The sequence below is a fragment of the Penicillium cinerascens genome (genome assembly GCF_028974065.1).
Source record: "Penicillium cinerascens strain IBT 15544 chromosome Unknown scaffold_4_segment0_segment0, whole genome shotgun sequence".
Lineage (NCBI taxonomy): Eukaryota > Fungi > Ascomycota > Eurotiomycetes > Eurotiales > Aspergillaceae > Penicillium > Penicillium cinerascens.
This window is the reverse complement of record NW_026695297.1, coordinates 2,130,358-2,147,136: the sequence shown is the minus strand read 5'-3', so window position 1 is coordinate 2,147,136 and position 16,779 is coordinate 2,130,358. Positions and strand designations below refer to the sequence as shown.

Genomic DNA, 16,779 nt, shown 5'->3' with positions numbered 1-16,779 from the left:
CGAAAAGTGAGGGGGAAAGAAACGCTCGGATAGTCCTAGTCACATTTATTTTCTTTTGCTCCCCTTGAATAGCCGCGGTGATTGACAACCTCGTCCACTGCGTGCTCGCGACCTTGACTTGACCCTTTTAACCCCACTCCGGCACTTTCTAGTTTCAAGGATTCCACTGCCCTGCTTCTTTTCGTGTGTTGTTTTATTATATCCAAGAGTTTCACATTTCTCCCAAACCCCCTCGAGAATAACCCCTCACCCCGCTGAACATGGCCGGGATCTTTCGCAGCATCTATGACTGGCTCTTGAGGATGTTCTGGTAAGTGTGGGCCAGGCGTCGCGGGAGAACACTCCCGGCCCGTCCCCGCAGATGAAGCCTGCTAATCCCTTTTCCCTGCAGGGCGACGGAGATGGATGTCACCATGATCGGCCTGCAGAATGCCGGCAAGTCCTCCCTGCTGCGCGTGTTGGCGGTAAGCGCCCATCTTGTTCTGTTATATTGTATCGAAACTGATCGTGTCACGTAGGGCGGGGAATTCACGGTTGAGTAAGTCGTCTTGAGTCGTTACGGCGATGGCGTAGTCCTCCCCATAACACTCCCGCTAACCGGCGAACAGTTCCATCCCGACCATCGGGTTCAACACCAAACGAGTGCAAAAGGGCCATGTCACCTTGAAATGGTATGTTGGACTCTGCTGCTAGGCCAAGATCAGCCATGTTAACGTCTTTCAGCTGGGACTTGGGTGGACAGCCTCGATTCCGCCCGATGTGGGAAAGATACTGTCGAGGCGTCAACGCGATCGTGTAAGAACATCTAGCGAAAGTTACCCAACACGATCAGATCATGCTGACGCTGCGACCAGGTATATCGTGGACGCAGCCGACCGAGCCGCCTTGCCGGCGGCCACCGAGGAGCTGCACGAGCTGATGACCAAGCCCACCTTGGACGGCATCCCGCTCCTGGTCCTCGGCAACAAGTCCGATCTCCCGGTCAAGCTGTCGGTGGATGAGTTGATCGATGAGATGGACCTCAAGTCGATCACGCACCGCGAAGTCAGCTGCTACGGGATCAGCGCTAAAGAGGAGACCAACCTCGACGCAGTCCTGCACTGGCTGATTGCCCGCGCAAGCCGGTAACGTCTGACTCGCTTGCTTTTGACTCTTTTGCTTTTCGTTGAAAGCGTTCCCTCCAGTTTCTGTGTATATCCTGTAGACTCTAGCGTGCTGGCTCGCAGCCTCGGATGTGACGAGGTCAACGATATCATGTGTTATTTATGGTTCATTTTTGGGAGCATGCGAGCGAAGCCAGGTGCATTTTGTTGCAAACGATCTCACGGTCTCATATGTAATGATCAACGTCTTTGGTGCTTTTTTGTCTTTTTTAGCTCCACTGGGGGTTAGTGAATAAGATCGAAGGAGAGGACACGGGGCAATTGAATGCTGATTGACATCCTACTCGGAAACCAGGACGATGGGGGTCCGCCAGCATAAATAAGTGAAATGCACACGGACCAACCGATGCGTTGGCCTTGCAGACGAAGGGGCACCAGATGTAGTAAGTGGCCAACGCCCCCGCCCAGGGGGGTCACTTCGAGGTCAGGGCGTGGGCAGCTGAGAGGGAGTAGAGTTTTCGTAATCATAAACCGTGACTACTGTATAGCTATGGTCCGCACCAAAAAATCCTCCGTGGACCAAAAATCCGATGCAGAGTTGCCTTATTCAGGTGAGAGGACTGGGAACATCCTAGCAAGAAACTCCCCTGTACTAATCTAACCCTATGAATCTTTCGCATGTGAAGACCCTAAGCGCAATGGTCGTGCAGGACCCGGCGCCGGCTAGAATAGCTAAAGTCAGTAGCGTTGGCGCGCTATAGTCGCCGACCGCTTGATATCCCAGTCCGGACAGTCCACCCGCAAGGAGAGAACGGCTGCGTAGATGGAGGTACCAGAGGATCCGTACACGGTATACTTGAAACAAACCACATTTCTGGACTTTCCGAATATTCCGGGTTAGCCTTGCGCCTCGCTCCACCGCAGTGTGATTGGCCGTGGAACGAGTATATCCCGACTGCGCCGCATCGGATGGCGAATATACGTACGTAGCGTCGTATGCAACTTTGAATAGCGAGCAGTCCATGTCAGATATGATGTAGAGTGTAGTGAAGTTCTATCTAGCGTGTGCATAAAAGGGCATCGATCGGATAACTGCACTGCCAACGTGAAAAGTCCGTCATGAATCATCGCAAACTTGCAGCCTAGTGCCAAGACCCACATGCCCAGCCCCATTGATTGACGTCGAGTCTCAGCCACCTGCAACTTTCTATTTCCCTTCGTCTACTCTCCATCTCTCGTCTTTCCCAAAAGCCACCATGGCTATCCTTCCGCGACAATATTGGTGAGTCTTCCTTCTCGGTGTCGGTGGTCGTCTACTAACCCATCCCAGCAACAACTACTACGATGACAACTGTGGCTACTCCTCCTGGGACAACTGGGGTCGCTGGGTAGCGTTCGCCGTTATCGTCGGCTGCGCCTTTATAGTCTTCTTCTTGTTCGCGTGAGTACTCTCTCCGGCCCTCCAAATATCCCACCAACTAAACTCCGAACCAGCTGCTTTAACGCTCGCCGTCGCCGTCGCCTCGGTCGGCGCCCGATGGCGGGAACCGCCTGGATGGCACCACCACCAGGCCCTCCCCCGCCCAACCAGCCCATCTATCAACAGCCCTACTACGGCAACGATCCCAACTTCCCAGCCCAGCCACCTCCGCAATACTCCGCGAACCCGCAATCCTACGGCTACTTCGGCGCACAGGGGCCCCCTCCCGTGCAAAGCGAAATCGAAATGCAGCCGCCACCCAACACCTACGGCGCCGGTGGTCGCGAATATGCTCCACCCCATGGACCCCCTCCACCCAAGGCGTGAGCATGAATGTGACGAGCTGTGCTACAAGACGATAAAAAGGGTCTCACGAGACCTACAGGGGGTCGATATTATTTTACCACATTCGGTGCAAGGGTCAATTTGCTTTCGGACGGCGTTAGTTTCTGGGTCTGACACGGGATTCTCCATTATGAAAGAACTGCGTGAGAACTGCTTTTCGATAATGTCTGGCCCTCGCGTTGCATTCGTGTTTGGATGATGCATTTTTCGGGCCGGATGGGCGGCGATGAGGTCTTCATGCTTTCGTACATTACTTGATTCTTTTTCTAATGACATATTCTGCACATCATATCAGGGTTCATGGTTCAGTGGTGCTTAGTTAATTGTAAGGTCCATGTAGATCGAGATCTAGACCGTCAAGTTCAGGAGAAAGCAGGAATATGAATCCGCCAGCCGCAGTGCGGGTAAATCAGGCAACTCTGCTAAGGCCGACACCGATTGCCCTAGACTAATCCAATCGTGATTTCCCAATTCCAGCCAACGTCCAAGCTCCTCGTAGATCAAGATCAGGGTCCTTGATGCCCCAGGCCACCGGACCCGCACCGCCCACGATCTCCATCTCCGACGCCAAACTCCGATCTCCAGTCAACACCACCAGGAATGGACATCGACGACATTCTCGCCTCCGTCGATCGCGGCGCGGGCGCAAGCCCCGAGTCCACCGCGCTAGACCACCAGCAACTAACACGGTTCTGGGTCGCCGAGCGCGCCGTGTCAGAAGTCCTACCATGGCCCGCGCCATTGATGGAGCGCGTAATGGATCGCGTCAGGATGCAGGTACTTTCTCTCAATGCATGCACTGCTCAATTGGAAGACTGTGGTAACTAACAAACGCAGATCGAAACAATCGAAGACCTAGCCTCCTCATCAGGAGACACCGGAACACCCACCAACGCAACACACAACCCAAACCTAAACCTCCGCCTCTCAATCCTACAAACCGACCTCGCACGCACCCAATACATAATCCGCTCTCTCCTCCGACAACGCCTCGCCAAACTCACAAAGCACAGCATGCACTACCTCGTCCAACTAGCATCACGCTCCAAAAGCCCATTCTCCCAATCCCAGTCTCAATCGCAATCGCAAAACCCAAATATGATGCCCGAAGACTCAGTCCCCGACATCTCGGCCGTTGACAACGTCAGCCCGTTATCGGAGCAGGAATCCAGCTTCGTGCACGCGCACCAGACACTGCTAGCGGGTCATTACGGGGGCTCATTTATGGGGTCGTTTCCGCGGACGTTGAGGCGGTTGGATGATAATGCGGGTGGGACTAGTATGGTGCAAGGGCCGGAGACCAAGGAAGTGGTTTTTGCGCGTTGTTTGGGCGTTGAGGTTCCTGTTTTTGTGGGGGGAGAAGATGGGGAGGAGGAGGTCGGGGTTACGATGCGGATGGGGGATGTCTGGGTTGTTAGATGGGAGGGGGTTAGGAGGGCTTGGGAGAGAGGGGAGGTCGAGTTATTATGATCTGTTGGTTTCTTGGCTACTCCGGTGGAGTCTTTTGAAAAGGGATTCGGATTGGGAATGTGTGGCATTTGAGGCGTTCGGGTACACATTTACATCTTACGGCTGCATAGAATTGATATGCTTCATGATTCATGTTTTTTGCAAGTATTGAGCTAGGGAGAGCCCATGCTGTGTTCTTATTTTGATAAAACGACCTTGGCCAAGACCGCTTCTATGCTTTCTGCAACTAAACCCCCGATAGAAAAACGCCAGTCGCTAATTCAGAAGAATGAAATGCCGAGAGTCGAAATGCCAGATGTCCCGCTGCAGAGGTCCTGATGACAAAAGAAAAGAGATAGAAGGTGGGTGTAGGAGTATTGAAGCGCCAGCTTAAGCAACATAACCATAGGTTGGCGGCTCCTCGGATAGACGTTCGAGGTACTCGCGATCGATGAGACTTTCGATGCGCTTTTTGACCATAGAGACGTCGGGGACGAAGCGGGTGGAGAGTTGTGTAAGAGTTTCGGTCATCAGTTGAGAATGCGTGAGTTTCTTGCGTTGCCTGGAAACAAGCAGTTAGGACATAGATCTGAACTTGGACAAGATGAGAACATACTTCATGATGCGCACGATGGCCGCCTCGATACTACCGCCACGCTCATCGGCCATCTTCTTCTCAGTTTCCTTCCGTTGCTCCTGATCTTCCACCTTGGCGCCTGCGACAACGCCAATGCGCACCTTGACGAATGGGCTCTGGAACTCATGGTTGAATGAGAAGCGATCTGCTGGGTTGATTTCTCTGCTCATGGGCGATTTTCGCAATATCCTCGTCTTCGCAACGAGTGCCAATGATTGTAGATTCCGAATGAGGTCGTTCTTGGGAATGCGAGTGCGTTCTTCGATTTCCTCGAAAGAGAGGGACTTGCCATCGGGGAGGTCGTTGAAAAGCAGCAGAATGACCATCATATAAGTGGACACGTTAATTTCATGCTTCTGGACTTTGCCGTTGCTTCGCTTGAAAGTCGCTCGGATGTCTGCCGTGCCCATACCGGCCTGCCAGGACAATTTTCGCCCGCTGTGTTTGTCAAGATAGAACTTCTCGAAGCTCTGCTTGAGGTTTTCAATTTCCCGCGGGAAAATACAGGGCAATTGGACAACGCCGTCCTTGGTATTTGCCATGATTTCCATGGGCCACATCGTGCTGGTGAGGACGTTGATCTCCAAGTCCACGGGTTTCTGATCAGGATCGGCGCTCCGTGCAATGTGACTTTTGTAGTTGGCAGTCAAGTCTTCTGAGACGGTCATATCCTTGAACATGGCCTCAATCCGCTGTGTGAACTGGTTGCCCACCTCCATCTTCATCTTTGAAATCATCTGTCGCTCCGCATCTGTGCTGGCAGATCGTTTCATCAACAGTCTGCGTGACAAATGTTTCTTGTAATATGTTTCAAAGAGATCCTTGTCCTTGATGTAGCGAAGCAAGGTGATGCCATTGTCCAGCAATGTATCGACCTCGCTCTCCGTCTTGCCCTTGATGCCCTTCTTCAAATTCTCATCGAAGAACAGAGACAAATATTCGGAGCTGCGGGGGTTCATATTGATAAAGTTGGCAAAGCTAGCCATGATGGAACTCTGGAGGCCCTGATCGGACAAAAACGATTGTTCCCATACCGTGTCGAATTGACGTTTCAGGGCCAAAATGTCGTCAACCCATTGGATTGCCGATAACGTCTGTTGATTGACCGGCTTCTCCTTCTCTTTGCCTTTCTCCTTTTTCTCGGTACCTGCATCCTTGGCATCCTTAGCATCTTTTGTTGGTTGAGCCGCCTGCGCGACAACGATAGACGAGGCGTTGATCTCCTTTCCGAGCTCCACGATCCGCTTGTTAACAACACGGGCGAGAGAGTCCTTCTTCGGGTCAACTCGGGCATTCAGAGAGTAGACGCTCCGTAAGCCCTCGAGCAGGTTGTGATCCAGCATGTGCCTCACACCAGTCCCTTCCAGCATGACGACCTCGTCGATGTTCTTCCGAATCAGCTCGTTATCGAGGACCTCGAGGACTTTCGGTTCAGTCATCATGGCCAGAGTAGACAAGCATCGTTCCTGCTCCTCAGTAATACGTTGAGAGGAGATCCGGCAGAAGGTCGTCGCATCTCCGATCTCCAGCAACCGCCGTCCCTCCGCCTGGTAGAATTCTTTGCTCGTCTTGATGAACGCAGGTTCGAATGTTGAAAGGTATAGCTTCTCGCCTTCCTCCTTCTCTGATTCGTAGAGTCCCTCCAGCATTGAGATGCAATGCCGGATGAGGGGCCGTTCAATGATGTGACCCACCCGCTCTAGTGATATCATAAAGAGGACTGTAGATTCAAGAACATCGGCAACTGTGATAGGAGAGTCGGGGCGGACCGGGGCTCGGAGGACATAGTCGCGGAAAAGACCCATTGAGACAATGTAGATCGAGGGCTTGGATTTATCCGTAGAAATGATGCGGTCCTGCGGGGCATGTTAGAATATAATCCAAGTCGCCATAACCATCCGAGCTTACCATGTACATGAGGACATCGGTAATCATCCCCATGCAAAGCTGGTGATCTTCCCAGGCTTCCTTGAGTACCCCCATGAACTTCTCCCCCGCGGCTCTCCTCTCCTCCGACTGGTCCTGAATATCTGTTGACTCTTGAGCACGAACCAGACTCGATGATATTGAGTCGGTGATGCGCTTCTGAACAGTATCCCGCAACCAATCCTTCTCAAGTTTTTTAACACTTTCGTATAAGTCGTCACCCCGCATCATTAACACAATCCGGTAGGCATTGCGGTAGAGTTCTTCGAACGAGAGAGTGGACGCGTTTTTGGTATGAATTTCGGTGAGAGATGAGGAGAGAACAGTCCACAGAGAGTCGAAGTCATCTGTTTTTGCTGCATTCAGACCCTGTGATACTTGTCAGTGCAGAGCTTGGAGAACCCCATGAGAGTCACGTACCCGACGGGGGGCCCGAATCTTATGCCGCGCCCTCATTGCAGCCATTTGGGGCACGGAGAGGCGAAATAAATCAGCCCGGAAAAGAGAATTTGAAAGAAGCGGCGTAACAGAGAGTACCGAAGTTTCGCGAAGTGCACTTGCTGAGGGCTCCGCGGAGGCGGGCAGTACCTCGGATGATCTTTCTTCCGACCCGAATCTGCTTCCGAGGCGTCAACTCGAAGCCGGTCGTCATATTCTGTCTTCCCTCCTTATTCACTTGTTCACTTGTCGGTCGCGCCCAGGTGAAAGAAACGAACAACTCTTGCGATCGGGAACTGAAGAACCGGCCGTTCAAAGTTCAATCCTCGGGAGTTCACAAGGCAACGTCCCAGACAGCGCAAAGCAAAAGAAAGAATGCGTCCCTTCGCACAGGGCCTTCGCCCAGTTCGCTCCCTCCTTTCATACACATCCCTTACATCGACGCGATCACCATCTTCTCGTCTCTTCTCACAGCTCAGCCAAGTCCACCACGCTCTATCAAAGCCCTCTTTGGCCCGACCGGCCCGCATCCTTCCTTTGAACACCATCCGCCACAACTCCACATCGCGCCCTCTCACCAAGGATCCAGCCAGCCGGAACGAGACCGATGCAGAGCGTGAAGCTAAGAACGCCGAGCGCCGGAAAAATGAAGAAGCCTATCGCATCACATTCACCTGCAAGCCGTGCGGTGAGCGCTCATCGCATCGCATGTCAAAGCAGGGTTACCACCGTGGCACAGTCCTGATTCAATGCCCGTCTTGCCAGAACCGTCATGTCATGAGTGATCACCTTGGCGTGTTCTTTGACAAGGGAACTACTTTGGAAGATCTTCTCAAGCAAAAAGGCCAGGCTCTGACACATGGTCGTACCGATGGCGACTTGGAGTTCTGGGAGGATGGCACAGTCAAGAGCTTTGATTTGGAGGGCCAAGAGCTTTTGGGCTCTGCTGGTAAAGAGACTGCCGAGAAAGTGTCCTCTTGAGCTTGCAACAATCGCGCGATTGTTGGACGCGAAGTCCGTGTTTTTGAAAAGTGTATACTACGGCTACTCTCCACTCTCGACATGGCGGGTTCCAGACATCGAAGGGGAGCATTGATACATTTAGACGGCGCATAGAGGAGGATGTCTACTCATCATGACCATGTGAAATATTGCATCTTGTATAGTAGAAACAGACCTAATCAAGGTCAACGATACCAATTAAAATCACCTCACCACCCTCATACTCGGAGTGAACCAATGTTTGAATGTACAAAGAAATCAGATTGTTCTAGGTATATGCAACACCAAAAGTAATCCAAACGCCAGCTTTTATATGCCACGATCCAGTCATAAAATATGCACCAATGTAAACGTATCTTACCAACCACGTCTCTTGCCACGATGCTCAAGCCCCTTCTCACGACGCTTATCTCTCTTCCGATCATTTCTCCTCTTCTTGTCACGCTCGTGACGCTCAGGATCAGCAACGGCCTCAATGCGACGCTTGACACGGCGTCCTTCACGACACTCCTTGATAGCCTCTTGCACCTTGCTCATCTGCGCGATGTACTCCGTCGTGCCGAGCTTCTTCTGCAGCGAGTCCAGGACCTCGTGGCAGTTGGAGACGAGGGATTTGTATGTGTTCTGGAAAGTCTCGTCAGAGGAACGCGGGGCGGGGATGGACGAGTCGGTCATATGTTGCAGTGGGAGCAGGATAATTGGGAGGGATGGTAGGATTTGCTCTGCGCTGAGGTGGTGGATGAGGGCTGCAAGGAGTGCGATGGAGGCTGTCTTCGGAACAAGGACGCCCGGGCGGGTGGAAATGATCTCGCGGCGCAGGAGAGAGGAGATTTGTCTGAAGATGTAGTGGATTGCGGACTTGTTGGGGGCGATAGCCTTCGTCGTGGTGTCTTCACCATCAACCTCGCTGCCAGCATCGTCTTCGTCCTCGCCATCAGATTCGGCTTCCTCTTCCTCGTCACCGGCCCTATGGAACTCGAGACCGTTCTGCGCACAGCAACGGCCAAGGAAGACAAGGTTGCGGACACTCTGCATGGCCAGCTCCTCAGAGATACCAGGGGTACGCAGAGAACGGGTGCTAGCACGAAGAAGCTTGATCATTGCCTCTTTATCCAAAACCAGTCCCGAGCTACTAGCCAGTGGAATCTCGCTGTAGCCAGTAACAGCGTGTGTCTTAGCCACATCAGCCAACCACATACCGACAAGGTTCGAAGCGCACGTCTTGACCCAGGCGTGGGGGAAGAACAGGGATTCTTGCACGGCAGTCCAGATAGACGCACAGTCCGGGCTAAGCGCAAGTGTAGTAACCGTCTTGCAAAGCTTCGAGAACAGTTGCAAGGCGAAGTAAAGGGTTTCCCAGTTTCCGTTCTCGTGGTCGTCGAGAACGGGCTGCATCAACCCAGGGAGAATGCCGACGATGAAGCGAGCCTCCTTATCCTTCTGTGTCTCGTCGGTCTCGAAGTAGATTCGCATGCCCTGGAGACCGATGCTGCACAGAGCCATGTTGTCGGTCTGTTCTAGCCACGAGTGCAGAGGAGTCAAAATGGTCTTCATCTGCTCTCTGTCTGCGCGGGCAAAGAACTGTCCAAGAAGCGCGCCGGCCATCTCGCGACATTCAGGCGAATCATCGTTGGCCATGGCCAGGACAACAGGCAAGAAGAATGTACTGATGATGTCCTGGGCCATCTCCGGTCCGGTCTTCGAAAGGAGCAAGTGGACTGCTTCTAAGACAGACTGTCGTCCTTCCTGGTGCTTGTAGTCCAGGTTCTTTGCGAGGAAGCCGAGCTGTTTTGACCAACGGTTCTTGGCCTGAGGGTACTCAATCAGGAAGTGGATGTAAGTACCACGAGCAAGATCCCGAGCGGAGCGCGTCTGGTTCGTAACCATCATGGTAGCAATGCTATCAACGAGCTCGTACATCTCCGGCACAACGAACTTGCGAGACATCACCGCGCGGATGAAGTTGAAAGTAATACCCTGACGGTCTGGCTCCTCTATATCAGCAGTCAGGCGGTGGAGCAGGTAGGCAAGGTGACCATCACGGAGCTTGGTGTTCTTGCGCTCGCGGATCACAGCAGAGATGAGCTTCAGCGAGGCTTGCGCCGCTTCACTGTTGGTGCTCGGGGATTCCTTGATCATCTTCACAGCTTCCGTGAGATAAACATGGGAGTTCTGGTCAATCTCAGGCAAGTTCAGTTTGATGATTGTGGACAGAAGTCGGAAAGCAGAGATCTTGACTTCCTCATGGGCCTGCACCATGGCATCACCAATGATGGGAAGGAACCCAGCCAAGTTCGTCGGGGTCAACAGGGATCCGAACTTGTTGAGAATGGCGCGAAGAATGTCGACGGCGAAGCGAGTCAGCTTGTACACGTGAGAAGAGGTAATACCGCGTTTATCGCCACGCTTGGCTCCTTGCAACCTCACCAAGAACCGCTCCTCGGAATAAGACTTCGGCGCGGCCTGCTTCTCAGTGGAAGCACTGTCCTGGTAGGACTCCTTGACGACTTCATAGCAGAAGACCAGCAGATCACGGCTTTCGGCGGCAGGGTTTCTCAAAAGACCAATACCGATTCTCCGCATGAGTTCATCGATCTTCTTGACAATGTTGGAGTTGAGCTTCTCCCGCAGGAGCGACTGGAGAGGACGGACGAGACCCGAGAGGTGACCGATAGTTGCGTTCTTAGACAGCAACTCCATTGAATCGTAGCTCTTACTACTCTTCACTTCCTTCATCTTGCTGACATAGTCTTCAGCTTCCTTCTCCTGGCCAACAGTACCGAATATATCATCCATGACGACTGCAACCAGGTCACTCAAACAGTAGTCCAGATCACCTTGGTTGAAGTGGTCCGTAGTAAACACCAGCATGGAGTGAACTGTGAAAGACAGGACGTGCAACTGGTAACCGCGCAAGAGGGTATTACGCAACTCCTTCAGGATATAGCCGAAGTAGACGGGACCCAAGAGAAGAGCAATCTCATTGAGCGTCTTTCGTGCCGTGTCTCGGGAGTCCTGTGCTTTACTCTTCAGGACCTTGCACACATCCAGCAAAACCGGAGGTAGACGGATGGCCATATCATCTTCGGGGAGAATCTTAAGAAGCTTAATCGTAGTAATTGCAGCCGGAAGACGCAGACTCATTTCCGCCTCTTGCTTGTGATGGATGAACTCGGTCAGGAAAGGAATGAAGTTCGTAGTCAGCTCCGTTGAGACCTTTGCAAGAGAGGGAACAGTCTTGGCAAGCATGCACTTCGATGGCTCAGAAATCTCCATCTTGTCAGCATCATCATTGACTTGCTCGCTCGCCTTGTTCTTTTGGTCCATAGCGCTGGACAGAGCATCAGACATGCGGCCAAGGAGCCTGAGAATATTCTTCTCCATTTCAGGCTTGCTCTTCATGTAGCTGCGGTATCTCCGGAAGTTCGCACGGAACTGGGCCCAGTCCAGCCATTCAGCAAGGGAGCCAATGGTAGCAACAGCCTCGGCGATCAAATTGTGGCCACTCTCATCCTCAGCCTCCTCGAACGAAAAGTGTTCGATGAGAGGCATAAAGATTGAACCTAGATTGGTGGGCGTTATGTTTCCTTGGCCAGCCTCACTGGCCAGACGGCGCAGAGCGCGCAGACGACGATGCTGTTGAATATGAAGAATATTGTTGAAGAAAGAAGCTTCCTCATCATCACCGACCAGAAGCACATGCATATCCTTCACAGATTCCCTCTCCGGGTTCAGCTTGATGAAATAACCAAGAACAGACACAATCTCGGAACGAATCAGCTCGGACTTGTTTCTGATACCAAATTTCAGCGATGGAAGCAAAACGTCATTAACGAGAGCCTCGAAGTCTTCCTTGCCTGTCTCAATGGCCGCTCTTTCAATGAAACGCTTCAAGCCAAAGGAAGCGCTGGATCGAGTAGCAAGCTCCTCATCGTCCTTGACATGGAACAGCATATTATAGAGAAGAGGCCTCCATTGCTTGGCGCTGAGGGTCTGAGAGAGGCCCTCGTTGATCTTTGTGAAAGCCTGCAGACGACGCTCAAAGTCGGGCTCGAGTCTCTTCATAGAGCGGGAATTGAGGTCCGCGCAAAGCTCAGCAACTTCCACGAGTTGCTTGTCGTGGGTAGCAAGAGCCGCAAAAACTCGTGCCAGCACTTCTCTGTTCGCGTCATCCTTGAAGTAATCAAACATGGCTGACACGGCTTCAAAGACCTGCTGAGAAAGTTCGACATCTTCCTTGGGGTTGTACAGAGGCAGGAAATGTTCAAGAATCTTCAGAAGACCAGACTTAGTTCTGGGGTTGACGCGATCCGGGGGCTGTCGAATAAGGTAGGTAGAAATGCTGATCAGTGTCGAAGTCTCAAGAGAAGACTCAACGCAAGGTGCAATCTGCGACAGGGCATTGACACCTGCAAACAGGACAGGCTTTGAGGGACCTCTCTTCAAGAGCCGAGCCATGTGGGAGAGGGCGTGCTCAAGGTAAGGCGACAGGACTTCAGACCTAATCTGCTCCGCTGGGATGTCGGACATTTCTTCATCTTCCTCCAGCTTCTTTCCACTGGCCAGCTGAACCAGAGGCACGAGGACCTCTTCCAGGACAAAGACTTTGACTTCATCTCGCGCGGACTCAATGCCAAGGCAGTCAATAACCTTGTTCAGAACATCCTTGTTGTGTTGCACCAGGTAGAATGTGGATCTTGGAGCGGAAGCCCAAGTTTGGAAGAGTCGGAGCAGACCCGAAACACCCTGGGCGGTCTCAATGGGGAATTGTTCAAGTCTGCCGTTGATCATTTCATCGAAGATGATTCGAACATAAGGTGTCCACTCACGGTCTGAAGCCACAGAGAATACCAAGTTCAGACAGCGAATACATGCCTGACGGACATTTTGGTAAATAGCCAGAACCTTCTCATCCTCACGGTCCACGTAGATCGAGCTGCTCTCATCGTAGATAGCCCGGCATGCCCGCACTAAACAATAAATAATAACATTCATTGTTTGTTCGGAATAGGGGACCATGCGGCTTTGAAGAGTGTCGAAGACCGTGTCGATCATCTTGAGCAAACCGACCTGTCTTCTCGGGCTGGTCAATTCCTCGGAGAAGGCATTCGAATTTGTCTTGCCATCCTGGACAACCTTCACCTCCGCAAGAGGGCCGAATGAAAGATGCATGAAAAGTCCAAAGTCTGCCTCGGAGAGGTGCGAAAGGGTCCGCAGAATAGTCTTGCGCCTCCCCGCTTGTCCACCACTACTGGAACTTGCGCCAGCCTTGGAGATCATGCGGCCGTACAGCAATCGAAGAAGCACGGGAAGCAAGGCAGGGCGGTGCTCCTGCTCAATCAAACTGTCTTCGCTACCAACGTGGACAAAAACGGCAAGTTCATCCTTGAATCTTGACTCATCCAGAATATTGAGGAGGTTCTCTTGGTAGGGCAGGATGTGCGCATTCTTCCAAGTGAAGAGAGCCTTAAGAGCGGCCTTCTGGATCTCTGAGTTACCGTGGCACAGAAGTCCAAGCACTGCACTGTGGACTTCGGGTTCTCTGAAGAGGACCTTCGGGTTCAGGAACCGCCCAAACAAGCCAAGCATGGCCAAACGGTCACGGAAGCCCCATCGGATAGACATGTTCTCGGGGTCTGCATCGTCGACCTTGGCGTCAGGAGCGTCGTCCTGGTCGTCGCGCAGTGCCCATGACAAGAACAGAGGAACAATTTGACGGGATCGTTTCTCGGCAATATTAGGAATGGCGTTCAATACCAGCAGTGCATGGCTGCGAGGAGTGGTGGGGATAAGGTCTGACGTGCTGTGGTCCTTTTCGAACTGCTGCGACAAGACAGCAGAGGGATCCTCCGTATTCTTGAAATTAGCAACGGAAACACTCTCCACCTTGAGAGCATTAAAACATTGGAAGTCGCTAGAAACAAAGTTGCTCTCCGACTCGTCATCGTCCGCATCCATGGCGCCAGAGTCCCGCTCCTGCAGCCACTGAATAGATAAATCAGAGACAATCTTCTCTCCTTCGGGGTGTTCGCTGATGGTCTTCAAGGCCGCAGAAGAGTCCTCCCACAGTGCAGCCAGCTTCTTCGAAAAGAGACCAAAGAGGAAGTAGGGAATGAGTGTGGCCATCCACTTTTGAGACGCGATTTGTGGGTAAAGAAGTGCCAGTTTGCGGACGTGCATGGAAAGAGTTCTTGCGCTCTGGAGGGTCAATTCGCTCTCTTCAACCTCGATAGCCAAATCGATAGGGGAGGGGTCATCCTTGGAGATCCGAGCAACTAGTTCTCGCAAAATTCGGAGGGACACCACCCGCAGTCTGTGTGACGGACTAGCGAGGTTGACAACTAAGTCGCGAGCGAAATCATTCACCGAAGGGTCTTCCAAGTCTGACGATTCCGGGAGGGAGGAAATAAATGCAAGAACACCCTCCAGGAACAGAGGCACGCGAGAGAGTCTGGTTGAAGCTGTCAAGATCGGCCGCCAGAGGCTTGAGTCGAGTTCCCCAGCTTGGTTAGCCAACTCAACGTATGTCTTGAAGCCTTGTCCCTGGTAGAATATTGATCCGTCCTTGCTTTTCTCGGAGGCAGCATCTTGCAATGCGGACAGAATGTTCTTGTGCAACTTCTTCACGATCTTGGTCAGCATGCTGGAGTCCGCAGAAAGTGAAACAGCCTTTGGAAGCTTGATCAATGCATTAAGGAGAGACTCGTCAGTCGTAGGATATTTCAACGAGTCAAATATGCGAGTTTTCAAGGCATCGGGGCAGGAGACATGACCAGGCTTCGAGACTTCGGGTGTAATGCAGCCGGTCTGGTTAAGTCGCAAGATTGTCAAGCACGTCTCCCATTCATGCTCCTTCCAGGAGGAGTTGATGAACTTCTGGAAGTAAGGAAGCAGGAGGCTATGGAAACGCTCTGATCCCCACTCGGAGAAAGTTGTGCAGAAGAACAAGAAGTACTTTGACAGCGGTCCCGTTGATACCAAGTCCATAAGAGTGCGCATAAACGGCAGCATTTCGTCCATTGGCGACAATTGGAGAGCGTATGCGACAACTGTAAGAAGTTGAGGAATTGTTTCCATGTACTTGTCAGGGCTCGCTGACACTTGCTTCAAGAGAGACACCAACACCTGGTGCACAGGCTTCCAGTTCTTGATCCTCAAACCCTTGCGAGTTGCCACGCAGGTGAAGATCAAGCTGGAACATTCAGTGATATTAGGATTTTGAGATCCCTCAGAGCGAGCTTCGATGTATTCCTTGATAGCATCAAGGACAGGGGGAAAGGTCTCAGGAGTAGTGGAATGGATAAGATTGGTCACCACTCCGTATACGACCTCTGCCGGTTCATTATGCGCCTCACTGGTGGGGGGAAGCTTGTCCAAAATACAACGGAGAACATCGATTCCATTGGAATGAAGTCCGTAGTTGATACCCTTGATAGATTCTGAAAACATGACCATCAATCCTTCTTTATAGTTCTCAACGTTGATCCCATCATCAGCCGCTTTCGAGATATCATCGAACAGGAAGGTGACGGCGTTTTCGAGAGGAATCTTGTTCTTGTAGTATACAAGGCCAGCCTTGCGGATCAGGAATGACATGGACTCTGCGGCGAATCGAGCCACGAACGGCTTCTGGCGTTCCTTGCCGAGGTACGGAGTCATGATACCCAGCAGCTGGCGCAAATCCGGCACCAAGAGGCGAGACAGGAACTTGAAGATCCATGCGAGACAAGTGAAACTCCACTCGACGACCTCGATATCGGGATGAGTAGCAGCGACAGACGCTACGAGGGTCACGGATGCGGCAAAATGTTTCTCGAACCGAACACCCAGGTCTCGCGCAAACTGCGCCAGCAAGCTCAGCAGCGGCTCCATAGATAGCTGGTCCCTCTTCTCAATGAATTCCATCAACAAGCTCATAATCTTTTCTTCGTGGTACAGGATCTGGGCGAGGCTCTCGGAGAGGTTATTGACACGGCGAGCGAACTGGGAAAAGTTGTCCGTAAGGTTCATCTCAACCCAGTGGTCGAGGGCGGACCGGAAGTAGGAGGTGGTCTCGCCATCTTCTTCGCCAAAGCTGGCGCGGCGCACGCGGTGGATCGGGTCGATTTTGAGCTTTGCGATGCGCGAAGAAAAGCCCTCGAATCGGTGGTGCTTTGTGGTTTCGGTGCCCTTTTTCAGGCGCCTGGTTGGCTTGGCTCGGGAGCCTTGTGCCACCATTTTGAAAGATTCGACAGGCAACGCTGACGAGAAAGGGTATTTGGAAACTTTTTCTCTGCCCGCATCGAATACAAGAAAAGTTGACCGGGGCGGGAGCAACTTTGTTCCGGCCGCGGAGGCTAGTTCGTGTGGTCTAACCACATCTGGCTAGTGCCGTCACGGTGGCCCAAGCTCCATCGAGA

At 52.3% G+C, this 16,779-nt stretch overlaps 6 protein-coding genes across 6 annotated transcripts; 4 read left to right on the top strand and 2 right to left on the bottom strand.

The window, feature by feature from the left end:
• Positions 1 to 260: 260 nt before the first annotated feature.
• Positions 261 to 1,128, top strand: N7498_008786 (ADP-ribosylation factor-like protein; the record flags this gene model as incomplete). Its single annotated transcript, XM_058455848.1, has 6 exons — positions 261 to 310; positions 392 to 464; positions 519 to 538; positions 609 to 671; positions 724 to 795; positions 855 to 1,128. 6 exons carry the CDS (start codon positions 261 to 263, stop codon positions 1,126 to 1,128), a joined length of 552 nt encoding a protein of 183 aa, XP_058305836.1.
• A 1,231-nt stretch (positions 1,129 to 2,359) lies between these two features.
• Positions 2,360 to 2,910, top strand: N7498_008785 (resistance to Congo red protein; the record flags this gene model as incomplete). Its single annotated transcript, XM_058455847.1, has 3 exons — positions 2,360 to 2,385; positions 2,434 to 2,544; positions 2,598 to 2,910. The coding sequence occupies 3 exons, from the start codon at positions 2,360 to 2,362 to the stop codon at positions 2,908 to 2,910; spliced, it is 450 nt and encodes a 149-aa protein (XP_058305835.1).
• Positions 2,911 to 3,528: 618 nt separating this feature from the next.
• sld5 (putative GINS DNA replication complex subunit Sld5) lies at positions 3,529 to 4,398 on the top strand (the record flags this gene model as incomplete). Its single annotated transcript, XM_058455846.1, has 2 exons — positions 3,529 to 3,705; positions 3,766 to 4,398. 2 exons carry the CDS (start codon positions 3,529 to 3,531, stop codon positions 4,396 to 4,398), a joined length of 810 nt encoding a protein of 269 aa, XP_058305834.1.
• A 369-nt stretch (positions 4,399 to 4,767) lies between these two features.
• On the bottom strand, positions 4,768 to 7,405 carry N7498_008783 (cullin family protein; the record flags this gene model as incomplete). The annotated part of the gene is made up of 4 exons (XM_058455845.1): positions 4,768 to 4,939; positions 4,994 to 6,870; positions 6,923 to 7,309; positions 7,361 to 7,405. The coding sequence occupies 4 exons, from the start codon at positions 7,403 to 7,405 to the stop codon at positions 4,768 to 4,770; spliced, it is 2,481 nt and encodes an 826-aa protein (XP_058305833.1).
• A 348-nt stretch (positions 7,406 to 7,753) lies between these two features.
• Positions 7,754 to 8,359, top strand: N7498_008782 (DNL-type zinc finger protein; the record flags this gene model as incomplete). Its single annotated transcript, XM_058455844.1, has 1 exon — positions 7,754 to 8,359. The coding sequence occupies one exon, from the start codon at positions 7,754 to 7,756 to the stop codon at positions 8,357 to 8,359; it is 606 nt and encodes a 201-aa protein (XP_058305832.1).
• Positions 8,360 to 8,737: 378 nt separating this feature from the next.
• Positions 8,738 to 16,597, bottom strand: N7498_008781 (uncharacterized protein; the record flags this gene model as incomplete). Its single annotated transcript, XM_058455843.1, has 1 exon — positions 8,738 to 16,597. The coding sequence occupies one exon, from the start codon at positions 16,595 to 16,597 to the stop codon at positions 8,738 to 8,740; it is 7,860 nt and encodes a 2,619-aa protein (XP_058305831.1).
• Between the last annotated feature and the right edge of the window lie 182 nt (positions 16,598 to 16,779).